This window comes from Phoenix dactylifera, chromosome 17 (genome assembly GCF_051530095.1).
Source record: "Phoenix dactylifera cultivar Ajwa chromosome 17, Ajwa_hap1_PhDact_Kaust_v1.1, whole genome shotgun sequence".
Classification (NCBI taxonomy): Eukaryota; Viridiplantae; Streptophyta; class Magnoliopsida; order Arecales; family Arecaceae; genus Phoenix; species Phoenix dactylifera.
Genome location: NC_143206.1, coordinates 11,908,304 through 11,922,766, shown reverse-complemented (window position 1 = coordinate 11,922,766; position 14,463 = coordinate 11,908,304). Strand labels below are relative to the sequence as shown.

General features: G+C 39.6%; 1 protein-coding gene and 1 long non-coding RNA gene across 2 annotated transcripts; both read left to right on the top strand.

Moving 5' to 3' along the window:
* The first annotated feature begins 2,900 nt into the window (after nt 1-2,900).
* On the top strand, nt 2,901-4,492 carry LOC103711722 (uncharacterized). Its single transcript, XR_604819.5, has 2 exons — nt 2,901-3,111; nt 4,168-4,492. It is a non-coding gene; the product is annotated as an uncharacterized LOC103711722 (long non-coding RNA).
* A 5,379-nt stretch (nt 4,493-9,871) lies between these two features.
* Nucleotides 9,872-13,742, top strand: BMY3 (beta-amylase 3). The gene is made up of 3 exons (XM_008797980.6): nt 9,872-10,288; nt 11,531-11,998; nt 12,122-13,742. The coding sequence occupies exons 1-3, from the start codon at nt 10,061-10,063 to the stop codon at nt 12,998-13,000; spliced, it is 1,575 nt and encodes a 524-aa protein (XP_008796202.2). The 5' UTR covers nt 9,872-10,060; the 3' UTR covers nt 13,001-13,742.
* Nucleotides 13,743-14,463: the final 721 nt, after the last annotated feature.

The window sequence follows — 14,463 nt, the reverse complement described above, 5'->3', positions numbered from 1 at the left end:
CAAACCCATGCACTAAAAATGGAAAGGTGGTTTGGTTCCGGGCTGAAGCGAGTCAGTCCACAAAAGACTACATGATTGCCAGCAAGGTGGTAGCCTAGTGGTTCTGGGCAGCAATTCTAACCACAAGGTTCCAAGTTCGAATCGCTGCGGCGATAATTAAATTGTGGACCGAAGCTCACTACTTTGGCCACTGCTTGGACTTGTGGTGTAGGACCGCTCTTGAACCGCTAGTAGCCGGGGTGGTGCCGGGTGTGACGTACTCACACGTGGGACTCGAGCCAGAGCTCAGAGGAGTAGCTGAGCCGGGCCTACGGGTGGGGAGGGTATGAGTAAAACCGGTCGGGGTGCCCAACACATGGCCATTTCTGCCCGCATCGAACATTCTCCTGGCGGGGCGGGGGCCCAGTGGGTTTGCTACGCGGGGGTGGGCTTGTCCCTTCCTCCCCCCTGCCCCTTTTTCAAAGCAAAAAAAAAAAAAACCACATGATTGATCTTCAATTTTTAATGAATGTTCCACAAACATGTTTCTGATCATGTTGTCCTTGATCTGCAAACATCCAATTTTATTGAATATTTCGAAACTAATTATCAAGAAGAGATAAAAAAATTGCATTTGATCGGCGAAAGATTATAAACTACTTTAAAGTAGTTTAGTTTGTTGGACGATACACCTATTGTTTTGTTAATAAAAAAACTTAGGTGATACATTTGGTTCTCAATTTAAAAGATGGACCGGCTTAGGTTTACATCCGATGCTAGGATCTTATTTAAAAAGGCTAGCCAAAAGATATTTTTTAAGTTTATTAGTCTTGTATAAGTATCAAAGATCTTCTTGGCGAATAACCGATGTGAGACTAAACACATGCCCGCACCTAGTCCACATAGGCTATGGGCCAAGTTCGCTCTGATACCATTTTAACAACCCAGAATCTCATCCAAAAAAGATTAGCTGAAAGGTATTATTTAAGTTTCTTGATATATATAAGTATCAAAGATCTGTCCAGTAAATAACTAATGTAAAACTAAACACACGTCCGTACGAGTTCTCACAAAGAGCGCAGCGCACACTCCACTTTCAGCAATCCATTGCGATTCCAACAAATTGTGGTTCGAATTTTTTTGCTTTAACCGTATGAATATTGCAACCATAGCTGTAATGCTTTATTTTAAAACTCCATGAAGCAAACTCTGATATGAGCGAAATTTTCGAGAGGGATCAAAGTGGAGTTTAAGCACGACCAAATGTGGTAGCATTATGTTGCTGTCCTGCTCCAATCAATCCCAAGTGCCCTTATGCTGGCTTCAATTACCCATACTTGCTAAATTTTAGAAAGCCAGCTAGAAAACTCTCTCCAATCCATGAAACTATTGCAGGGAACTGATAGGCCGATGCTACTACCAGCTTGTGTGTGTTCGATATCAAGGAAAAACAATTCTGGTTTCAAAGGGGACTCATCTTCTGATGAAGAAATGGAAATGTTACCTTGTCCATTTTTGGCAATATTATTTTCACTTTTGGTCTCAACCGTACAGGATCCATATAAACCAATTATCAAACTGTTCTTTCTATTTTCTAGGTTATCTTTCAAGTGTACTAATAAATCCTTCGGCGGTAAGGAATCAAATGCTAGAGAATTCATTTCTAATAGATACTGTTATTAAAAAATTCGATACCAGAGTCCCTCTTCCTTCAGCAAACTAATACAGTAGAATTGGTGCTTTTTTTCTCAAGATAATGTATTACTATCCTTGTCGTGCCCTATGGGAAACTACATAATATATAACCAATTACGAGGTCTTGATAGTAGCTTCATGTAGCTTTGCTTTTTCTCTTTTTTTCATCAAATATACGGCAAATCTGGCTACAAGTTATAGCTACAGTAGTTAATTCGAAAATACAAAGGCAAAAGACCTGCATGCTTTGTAAGCAGTATATAAGGCTGCAAATGAGTCGGATTGACCCATGATCCGACTCGAACTATTTTGCAGGACTCGTAAGGTTGGGTCTGGTCCTAAAATTGGATCCATTTTATTTTTCGAGTCGGGTCTAAGTTTACTGAATTTAGACCCGATCCGATCCGACTTATTTGAAATTTGAATAATTTTGAATTTTCAATCCTACAACCCAACCCGAATTTGTAATATTATTTGGACCCGCAGGCCGCAACCCGTAAAGGTACAAACAAATTATGGAGCCAGGGATGGGTTGACCCGAACCAGACCCGACCCAAATCCGAACCAGACTCAAATTTTTTTGGTTGGGTCAGGGTTATATATGGACCTAACTCGACCCGAATGATCCGTTGAGTCAAAAATTATAGCAGTGGATCCGATCCAATCTGATCTTCTATTAAGTTGGATATGGGTCCAAAATTAGAACCCGAACAAAGAACTAGATTAGGTCTGGGTCACTCATCTGATCCGACCGACCCATTTGCACCTCTAGCTATACAATAAAATCTAGGACTTGCTATCATGCTTTAAACGACAAAAATGTCATTCAATATTAATATCCTAAAATCTAGTTGGCACTTATACATCCTTGAATGCTGATAGCTCGATAACTATTATTGTATACCTGATTGCCAGTCTGCTTACGGAATTAAACAGCGAGCTTTCGCCCACAGCTGAAGACATGATAGAGCCATCCATGGATGCTTCTAAGGACTCTATCCAGACTCCGAGGCCCACCTACGTCATGGCAAGCCAAACCCTTAATTTGTCCATATACAAAGGTGGCTGACAGAAACGTGCACGTAAGTTAGACTTCTAGTTCTTGGAAGGGCAGCTACGAAAAGATTTGGAATGGTAGGTCGGTCATTTGTTTTGCTATGGCTTGTTAACCAAAAAACATTCTCTCTTCCTCCTATATATATATCTATATATTAGCATCTTTCCTTGTTGGCTTTAGAGATTCTTAGCTCACCGTTCCTTGTTGGATTTGGAGGCTCTTAGTCTCATCTTTGTGTGTGTGTGTGTGAGAGAGAGAGAGAGAATGGGACCAGGAGGACCTGGGCCTGGACCAGGGCCTGGAGGGCCGCCCGGTTTCGGGCCAGGGCCTGGTGGTCCGGGTGGTGGTTTTGATGGACCGTGTGGCTGCTTATCTTCATGGTACATTTGCCTTCTCTCTCTTTCTTTTTCATTCAATTTAATGTTTTCACAGAATTTATTGTTTGTTACCTTAAAAAAAACAGAAAATTTGTTGTAGTCCTTACAATTTATCAAACATATGAGCATTTCTCAAACATATTTGGGGTACATCCACAAGGATCATGCTGTAACCTTGAAGACTTTGATCATGAGTTAGGTCTCATTTGGTTGGATGGTTGGAGAGATTTGGTTAATTGATTCACAGTGACTTTGGTATTCAGCACATCCATGAGGAACCACCATAAAGTATAGTTCTTGGCCTGTGGATCTAAGTAACATTTTTTTATTTTTGGCACATGATGATTATTTATATGGTCCTAACTCAAAGATTTATCAACATTGTGTTATCCATGGAACAATTTTGATACACATATTTATATAATACCAGAAGGTTTGTAGTAATGTATCTTAGATATTTGGTGGAAAAATCAGCTAATGCTTCTCTAAACTCTGTCAAAAAAGGAGTTAAATACTAAAAAAAAAGTATATTATCTATAGATCATTATTCATATTTTTTTTAAAAAAAAAAATAAACTAACATAGGTTAGCTCATATTTTGGGGCATTAAGCATGTAGAATGCTACTTTCTCAATTTTGTTTTGATCTAATAGCTAAGTACCACCTGATTCTATATGTTTTGATGGCTTGTTGGTTTACTAAAGGTTGTGAGTTCGACCATGCTCCTAAGATATATGTATCGATCGAGTGGATTATTCTGTTCAGGTAGAGAATTTTGTTGCCATGTTTGCATCTAGCAGACTTATTCTATCGATAGGAAATGCTACCTCTTATTATGTAGCTCAAACTAGCGAACAAATTGTTTATTAACTATATTAACCTAATGAAAAATTTTTAATGCTGTTTGAGCGAAGACTGTTCTCATTTGCAATTATTTTTCCCCCACCTTTTACTTGAAGATAGATGCCTTCTGCTATTTTATCTGAGAGGGTTAATTCTCTACATAGCAAAATAATCCATAGCCATCGAATATGACCTGCTATTTCTTTGTGCTTGCAGCTTGTACTTCTTGTGTTGCTGCGGGTTGCTCCGGGATTGTTGTCGCCCATTATTTGGTGGGCCCCCAGGACCACCTGGGCCTGCATTTTGACGGCCTCTATCAAACCATTTGATGTGATCAGATGTATGATAAATATTGCAGTTGGATGTGTCATGTGTGTGCTTCACAACAATAAAGGAGTGCTTAGTGCTCACTTTTCTTGTATAAACCTTTTTTTTATTTCGAATTATTTATGTAATAATTTTGGATTTGGCATCGAATCAACTGGTCTGTAACATCTAATGGAGCACAAATTCTCAAACAGCTTACGCAATATCTTATAAATCAACTTGGCCACCATGATGATCTTCCCCCAAGCTACCTATGAGCTCGGCTAAATACCGGAGCGGCGACATAGCCAGCTTGGTTGATTCTGAACTCGAAAAAAACTGGAGCATGTTACGAGTATAATTTAATGTTATTTGATTAATGTTGAGCCCAAAAAGATTTGTTTCCAATGCCTTAAACTTGTTTGAACATGATTTACTAAATAAAATCCATAAACTGAAATTTTGGAACCACAATGGGAGAATTCGAATTCAGGAGATAGAATAACAGGCAAGCAAATTTAATCCATAATTTTCTAACTAAGATACGAGGCAAAGCAAATAATTTTATTCCGGTTTCACATTACCCTAAATTTAGCTATGCTAAGTGGATGTTGGCGGCACCAATTCAAATTTCTTGCTCTTGGATAATCTGCTATTATTCTTTCTAAGATATTTTAATTTCCACTTGATTTATGGCAAAGCTGGCAAATTTTTGATCCAGCCCAGAAACCTGGCTCAATCCTCTTCGCACTGAGTTAGTTCCAGGTTACGTTGTTTAGGTAAAGCGTGCATCAAACTTTTTCTCATGAGTTAAACAAATATGGATCAAAGCTTAACCTCGCCCGGGCAGCAAGAGAAGAGTTCTATATCAATCAAGATAATTTAGGTCTTGTTGATTCATGTCCTTGAATAAGGATCATACGCATGGTTGGTTTTTTCCAATGCTCAAATAGTGGGCCACCATTTCTCAAATTCGATATGTAGCCATTGTGGCAACTTATACTACTTACCATATCTAGCTGGCTAAGAATGCCTGAACTGTTGGAAAGAGCAGCCCTACACCTAGATTCATCGTGGAGTGAGCTCGGGTACAGACAACGAAAATCATCCATGCAGGTCCATCGGACAAGCCTTTGATAGTTTTGGGCATCTATGGCTCTACATCTACTCTTATAGTGCCACAGACGGTGTTTTTCACCTAGAAGCCCCCATCTTCAAGTTTTTTCAAGATCAACTTTGATAGATGCGTGCTAGACGATGGCAGAAGGGGTGGCGCAGACTTCGTCATCAAAGGCTCAAACTTCAGAGTGGTTGTTGTGGGTGAATGACTCGACTATGATGATCGGCTGGATCCAGGAGGCACCGGTAGAATGGGTGGCTGCCATCCTTTGCTCCAGAATATTCGAGCCATGGTAGGTGGAGACGTCGTCTTTCCGGCTAAATTTATCTACAAAAAGGCCAATGAAGCTGTGGATTGGGTATCCTCGTATGTGGCTGCTCATTCTGGAGGAACCGTTTGGGTTGGTGAGAGGGAGTTGCCTATAGCACTTTGAAACTTATTATCTTTTGGCTTTTTTGGATATATTTATACTAGAAGTGTATGAGTCATCTGTTGTAGCAAAAAAAAAAAAAAAAAAACCAGAGATTTAGAATATGTTGCGGTTAAACCCAAACCAGAGGCAATCATGGTCAACCCGTTGATTGTTTCCGGGCCTTAGATTTGGAACTCGGTGCTTGGTTGGATCGAAGAGGAGTCAAAGTTTGTATGTTGCCCTAATTTGACCCAATCCAAACAAAATATAATATAATCCATTGCCACCTCTAGTTCAAGGTAATTTTCTTTCATGATTGAAGTAATAAACCAATAAACCCACAACTAAAGTGCCAGTTCAAATCTTTTGTTATTTTATTCTAGAAGTATTTGCTGACCACTTATTTATGCAACAATTTTTTCAACTAATTAAGCAGATAAAGTTAACAAGTTATTCTGTTTGACACATTTTAAACTTATGTGCCGACCACTTTTCTTGGTCGTCCGAATGCGCCACGTGGCTTTTTCTAGAAAGGGACATGTCATGCAGAAAAGGACACAAGAAGTTATTTGTCTTGGAGAAAATCTAGTATCGTAGGAAATCCCTAACTAAAAGATAGCAACTACTCAAATGTAATTTTTTACAAATGAAACTATCCTTGTTTCTCTATAAATGATCGAAGGGTCTATTAGATGGTGATCTAGCAAATCACATCAAACTGTAGAAATGGCTAAGTTTTCTACATTGGATGGGCTTTTATGCCCTCTGCTATATTGTAACTTCTACATTTGCTATGATAACTTGTAGGTTTTAGTTTTTAACTTGTTATCTTTCTTCGAACGTATTTTCAGCTTATGCCATTTTAGATGTAATCATCTAATTTCTAATGGATTTCTTCAATAATTGAGATCATCTTGTAGTCATTTAAAATCATGTTTCGATTGTGATGAAGAATTCATGAGGAGACGATGACAAATAATGAATCAATTCATGGAAAGGGCCTTGAGAATCAAATTAAAATGACTGCAATCATTTATTACATGGTGAATTCTAAATCCTCTTTGATAAGGTAAATTTAAAAAAAAACGATCAACAAGATCTTATTTGATAAGGTAAATTAAAAAACCTATCAAAAAACATACATCAGTGATAGAAATAAAATTAAATGAGTCAATAGTATTAGAAAGTTCTTAGAGCAAGATAGATCTAGACCAGATAGCGAAAATACCCCAAGTAACCAATTATCAAAGAACCAAATCTTCCAATGCTAACTTACATCTTCCAGCAAAATCAAGCCACCCGACCTCTAGAGGCTTGGCCTCAATTTTTTAGCAATATAATGTTCATTCTGAAAAACATTGCTTAGAAATATTATATTGCTGTTGCAATTGTTGATGAAAAAGAAGAACATATGCTGCCATTTTTATGCTACTCTTTGCGCATATAAGGCACGAGAGAGATTAGGTAGAAGGGACCTTTCTTTCTTTTTTTTAATTGTTACTGGTTAAACTATGTGACATTTTAAATACATATTTAATTCTCTGTAATTTTCAGGGTCAAGATTTAAATGGAGAACGATAGCTATGTTAGGTAAGAAATACCAAAGCAAGTCGCAATTTATGTCCCTGCTCGCCCATGGAGATAACCCATATGGTACATATGTTTCATATGTTAATAGGGATGGTAGTACAAAATTATTCTAGAATAACTTGATAGTCTTCATGCCAGATCACCTCAAACATTATCATTCAAGGCATTTTCTTTCAATTATCTAGTCGAAAAAAAATAAAGCTCCGCCATTAAAGAATTGAGTAGATCTTTAGCCATTTGTTAGATTCTTTTAGAATTGATGATGCTCCTTTGCTGCCCATCACTCCAGAGAAATCTCATGAACATGAATTGATATTGTACCCCATCTTTATATTACATATTGTATCTTGACTCAGCCCGTTGTACCCCAAAAAAAAAAATTGATGATGCATTCTTAGGTAAGACAAATTTAAAGAATTGAGGGGCCTCCAAAAAGTTTATATATATCCAATCAAGAAGATATCTTATCAATTGCAAGTTTAGCTCATGCATCCTTTCTGAACTTGCAAAGAGTTAACAACTTTACATGAAGTAATAAGTTATAGATTTTTGATAAAAAAATTATATTCAACCTAAAGAAGCAAACAAATCTAAGGCCATGTTTGGGGGAGCTTTTGGAGGGCCAAAAAGTACTTTCTGGCCCTGCAAAAGTACTTTAGATAAAAAATGGTGTTTGGTAAAATTTTCGGAAAACTGTTTCAGCTTTTGCGGGAATCTGAAAATAGCTTTTGAAGAGAAGATTCAATTTAGAGCTTTCCAAAAACGCTGTTTTCAGCTTTGTCGGAAAGTTATTTTTTGGACCAAAATATCCCCATTTAAATCACGCTTTTTTTTTTCCAAAATCCTCATCCCGCCTTTTCCTCTCTCACCCATCCTCTCCCTCTCCCTCCCTATCTTCTTCTTCCTCTCAACGTCGTCGCCTCTGTTCCTTCTTCCTCTTCTCTATTTTTTCTTTTTTTTTTGTTTTGGGAGCTCGTGGCTGCCCACGGTGGCAGCCACCATGCCGGCCACCACCCATGGCCGGCGACCCCTCTATATTTCAATGAAATAAAATAATAAATAAATAAAATAAATAAATAAAAAAATAATATGTGAGTAGCAAATAATCTGATCTAAATAAATAAATAAATAAATAAAAACAAATATTAGTAATTATTTAACCAATTTTATCACCTAGTTAGAAAATTTGTTAGAGAGATAAATAGTCATTAGAATGATGAAACATTAATTTACACTAATAATATTTTATATATTTATTATTGTATTATACTATAAATATAATATTATATTACATTATATCATAATACATTGATATGTTATGTTAAATAATTTAATATTATATTAAATTATTATTCTATAATACATAATGTTATAGTATTATATTATAATAATATTATATTACATTATATTAATATTGTACTATATCATATATTTATGTATTAATACATGTTATATTTTATTATGCTCTGTTATATAATACTGATAATGTCCTTTATGGTCATTTTGTCACACAAAAATACTTTCTCAGTTTATTTACCAAACACATATTAAAATACCACAGCACTTTAGAAATGTAGTTACCAAACAGGAAACAGTTTTTTATAAACGCTCTGCTTCAGATAGCTCTACTTCCGAAAGATCTACTACTAATAGCTCCTCTAAACAGGACATGAGAGCCAAATACATATCTAGCAAATATCTCTTAGCCATCAACACTTGCAACATGTTAGGATGAGGCATGAGATACTTATCCAAAACAATTGCCAATGTGTCATTTGTCCACAGTGGGAAAAATCTTAGCTATCAGCTGCGGGTCCCACTTGCATCAGTGAGAGGGTTATCTTGGGGTTCTAATTTGAGTAAACATATAAATAAGCTAATAAGGAATGATCAGACGTGTAAGCGAGCACCACCCAGACCACATCCAACGGCCACGTGGACGTCCGGACACCGCGTCTTACGCCCTGTCGGCTCCATCAAGAAAGCGGACGCGGTTTGATGAAGCTTCTCGTCCCCCGGTGGTTGCAACGCGCTCCCCCCCAACCACCAGACGCATGCCTCCACGTGTTCCATCGATCATTCCCACCCGAAGTTCGTCCCTGGCCTATTTTATCTTCAGGAGACACGTGTCGATACAATAGTGCTATTGCATGAGTGGGTTACTGTAGCTGATCCATGTCGAATGCTACTCCAGCCCTATCCGACCGGTTGGGGATCTCGATCGGCGGCCCTCGTTCATCTCCGACCACTCAATGAACACCTGCCACGTGGCCCAAATGCTCGCCCCATGTTATTATCCCCAGGATACCTATACGGAATCGCTGCTTCCGTCCAAATTACGGAAACACCCTCCCCTATTCCGAAAGGCTCTTGCACCCATTATTTGCAATTAGACCCGATAACTAAGGGCATTTTTGGTAACTAGAGGAATAGTAGGCAAACGTGGACCAAGAAAAGAGGCCCATAGAATGATTAAAAAAAGGAATACTTATATCGAGTTTCACTGCAGCCAGAGATGAGCTCGACACGTGGAAGGACTTTTTGCTCTATTGTGAGCCCTTTTTATAAGCTACTATCCTCCTCCGCTCCAACCACCAAGGCAAAACAAAGAAGCTATCCCCAATAATCTCCTCTCATATCCTTCTCCCTCTTTTCTCTCTCTCTCTCTCACACACACAACGATGGAGGTGGCGTTGATGGGCCGGCGGGCCGGCGTGGTGAAGCCGGAGCTCTTCGCGACCAGGAAACTTGGGCTGGTTGAATCGAGGCGGACAGGGTCCAGAGTGGACCGGATCCGGTTCGATCCGGCGACCGGGAGGGGCCGGAAAGGGGCGGTTAAGATGGCTCGCAGGGGCGTCCGGTCCGAGATGGCCGTCCGGGAGGCAGAATTGAACGCCCCAAAGAAATCGGTAAACTCTTCTCTTTAATGTTTCATGTTAGATTTAAGATAACAGATCTGGTAGAGCTAAGTACTTTTTTTTATTTTTATTGGGTAATATGGAAATAAATCGTTAGAATTTGAAGTTGTTGTTGTTTGTTTGTTCATCCATCCAGTTAGTAAAAATAGATATAAATTTGTTCGAGTAAAAATCGCCTGTTTAACTCGATACAGAGAACAGCATACGTATATGGAGCCAACTTCTTGGTCACTACCTTCTGCTATTTTGTACCATGGTTGAGCCCCAAGGCCTTTTTCCTTGAAATAATAAAAGTGGAAGAAATGACACCCTTTACCATCAAAAGAAAAAAAAGACGCCCTTTGTTCCGCTTCCACCAAAAAAACCAAAGGGAAAAGAAAAAAAGGCACCCGTTTGAACACGTGCGTAGAAGTTTCTATATGGGTCACTTTGGGGGTCGTGTCTACCGAAAGAATGGAATTGGGATGCCCCGTTGAGATCTCCATGTCGTTTTGCAAAAAAAAAAAATATTTATAAAAATATATATATGCAAATAATGCTTTACAAAAATATTTATACAATTTCAGATATTTAAAAAAATTTATATATAAAAAATTTTAATTTTATTTTTTATTTATGTAATTTTGATATTAATTTAGAGGATATTCATTAAAAAAAATTAATATTTAGAAGGTTATTTATGTAAAAATTTAAGAATTTTTTATATATATATATCTTCCTAAATATATAAAATTATATGAATATTTTCTAAAATTACTATTTATATATACACTCTTATAAGCATTTTTTTTAACATGTTTATTAATAATCATATTTTCGTCATTTTAATTGTAAATCGCTAACTTCTTAATGATATTAGATGGCATGGATATATATATATATATATATATATATATATATATATATATATTTGATGAGGATACATATATAAATATTAATTTTGAGAGTGTGTTCACGAAAATGTTAATATTTTAAAAAAAAAATATGTACATAAAAAACCAAAAAAAGCACTCGTTTAAACACATGCATAGAAGTTTCTATGCGGACGGCGATACCTCCCTATGGGTCATCCTGGCTTTCGGGCCCTTCGGGGTCGTCGAAAGGACGGAATCGGGATGCCCCATAGAGATCTCTATGCGTTTTGGTAACATAAACGGTCCAGATCACTTCAATTTTACCGATTACTGGAATTCTGGGGAAAAAAAATTAATTGTTCTTTTTGTTTCGGTTCAGACCGGTCCGGTTCGGCTATTCGTGGGTCTACCTCTCGACGCGGTCTCCGACTGCAACGCCGTGAACCACGCTAAGGCCATCGCGGCGGGGCTCCGCGCCCTCAAGCTCCTCGGCGCCCAAGGCGTCGAGCTCCCCGTGTGGTGGGGCGTCGCCGCTGCCGGCGAATGGTCCGCCTACCTCGCCCTCGCCGACATGGTCCGCGACGTCGGTCTCCGCCTCCGCGTCTCCCTCCATCTCCACGCCTCCCGCCGCCCGGCCTTCCCCCTCCCCGACTGGGTCTCCCGCCTCGCCGACGCCAACCCCGACCTCCTCTTCACCGACCGCTCCGGACGCCGCCGCCAGGACTGCCTCTCCCTCGCCGTCGACGACCTCCCGGTCCTCGACGGCAAGACCCCGTTGCAAGCCTTCGAAGAGTTCTTCCGTAGTTTCCGTTCCGCCTTCTCCGATTTCATCGGCTCCACCATCACGGTAAGCAAAAAGCTTCCACCTTTGTGCGTCTTTTGATTAAAAGCCTCCACCTTTATACTCTTTCTTCATTCTTTGATGTAAAATTCGTGCTTCTCTCTCTTTGCCACCCAATTTCTTTTTCAGGACATTTCGGTGAGTCTCGGACCCAATGGCGAGCTCCGGTACCCCTCGTTCCCCCCCTCCACTGGAAGCCATCTGTTTACAGGCGTCGGAGAATTCCAATGCTACGATAAATACATGCTGGCCGATCTCAAACGGCATGCCGAGGAGTCCGGAAACCCACTGTGGGGCCTCTCTGGTCCCCATAATGCCCCGGAGTACGACCAGTCGCCGGATTCCGGCAACTTCTTCAGGGAGAATGGCGGCTCGTGGGAGACCCCCTATGGAAATTTCTTCCTCTCCTGGTACTCAGGGCAGCTCCTATCCCATGGTGATCGGATGCTCTCAACTGCATCGAAAGTGTTTGGTGATTTGCCGGTGACTCTGTCTGCAAAGGTGCCACTTTTGCCCTGGTGGCACGACACCCGGTCCCGGCCGGCTCAGCTGACTGCTGGATTCTACAACACATATGGAAGGGACGGGTACGATGCCGTCGGCGAGATGCTCGCAAGGAATTCTTGTGCAATGATCATCCCTGGAATGGACCTCTTGGGCAAGGAGCAACCTCATGGCCTGAGATCGAGCCCCGAGTCGCTGCTATCTCAGATAATGAAGGCGTGTGAGAAGCATGGGGTGAGGGTTTCCGGGGAGAATTCTTCGCTTGATGGCATCGGCGTAGAAGGTTTTAGAAGAATTAAGGAAATTCTATCTGCAGAGAATTCAAGTGTCGATTCTTTTACGTATCACAGAATGGGCGCTTTCTTCTTCTCGCCAGAGCATTGGCCTCTGTTTATGGAGTTCGTAAGGAGCATGGCCCAGTCAGAGATGGATTCTGATGATTTGCCAAGCAACAAGGAGGAGAAGTTATCCCTATCGGTGGATCGAGAGATGCAAGCAGCTTAAGGGTACTGCTCTGTGCACTGTTAATATATGTATTGAGTGGTAGGGATATGCGGAATTACTGAAATAGGCTGATAATATCATTGGTAGAGATACGTAAGCATAGGCCCGGCCTGAGTCATGCTCGGCGTGTGCTACAGACCTGCTCAGTTATATTGGAGGGTGACTTAGCCACTGTGATCAACTGGATCTAGGATGGCCCGAGTGGCGGTGGAGGGGGACACTCCTGCTTTAGAATATTTGGACTATGGTGAGTGATGAAGTGGCCTTTCGGACTAAGCATGTATTTAGACAGGCCAACGAAACTGCAGATTGGGTGGCTTTTTACGTGGCTTGTCGTTCCGGAGATACCTTAGGGGCCGAGGAGGAGGAGGAGTTGTCCAGAACACTTTGAAATTTATTGTTATCTGATTTTATTGGATGTATCCGTGCTAGAACTGTATGAAGCGTCCGTTTTTAGCACCAAAAAAAAGAAAAAAGAAAGAAAAGAAAAGAAAAAAAAAATAGAGATATGTAGCACAAACTTGTCATCTGCTGCTAAATTTTTGAGGCATCTAGATTTATATCGTGCATCTAGATATATATGTGAGCTGCCATTTTATGTTGTACAATGAGTTTGAGCTGTTGATTATATAATATTTTGGGAAGTATATGTTATGTTTAAAAAACAAGTTGCTTCCTTCTTGAAGATGTTGTTTGGTTGCTGCTTAGTTTTATGAAGGAAAACCCATGATGAATTCAACAACCATGAGAAACATGATGGTCTTAGTTCAGAAAAACTGGCTTATATTTGGCAAAACATTTTTTTTTTATAAGTTACAATAAGAGTTTCAGTCTTAATATGTGATGTTGTAAGTATATTGATGATTATGATCGTGTTTATTGGAAGGATCCCTGAGATGAGAGAGAATCTACATAATGATAAATTAGATTAGAAAAGGCCCCAGATTAACTGATGTTGATAGAGCAGCCCAATCTTTTGAATTAGATGTGGAATCTACGGATAGACACAGAAGAGAGGTGTACAGCTTCATTTGAAGTTATTTATCTAGTCAGGCTTTCCCTTGTGAATTAACATAACTAACAAGGAGATATTTATCAGGCTCAGCAATTCTATGATGGACCACACTACAATAGAAATAGCTTTAAGCTTTATAATAATAACATGGCAATAATGATGTTCAAGGAGACAGAGTTGCACCTTGGAGCTTTGTTCTTCAACTTCAACTTTCCCTCCTTTCGGCCGGACAAAGGCCCTGACAAGTTGTCTGCGCGGGATGACTTGGATCTGAAGAACCATATCACTGGTAATGAATCAAGGCTGCTGAGAGGGAGAATGAGAAATTGGGAACCACTCTTGGGTAGTGTTTAGTTCACGGTTGGAATCAGAATCAGAATCGCAATATAGCCATATCTCCCAACATATTTGATTCACGACCAAATTTAAAATAGAATTTGAATACTAT

What these genes read in the sequence shown, in the direction of transcription:
- BMY3 (XM_008797980.6), top strand. Translation starts at nt 10,061, where the DNA reads ATGGAGGTGGCGTTGATGGGCCGGCGGGCCGGCGTGGTGAAGCCGGAG. An exon ending in TGAACGCCCCAAAGAAATCG is followed by an intron (nt 10,289 to 11,530) that starts GTAAACTCTTCT and finishes GTTTCGGTTCAG; the next exon opens with ACCGGTCCGGTTCGGCTATT. An exon ending in TCATCGGCTCCACCATCACG is followed by an intron (nt 11,999 to 12,121) that starts GTAAGCAAAAAG and finishes TTTCTTTTTCAG; the next exon opens with GACATTTCGGTGAGTCTCGG.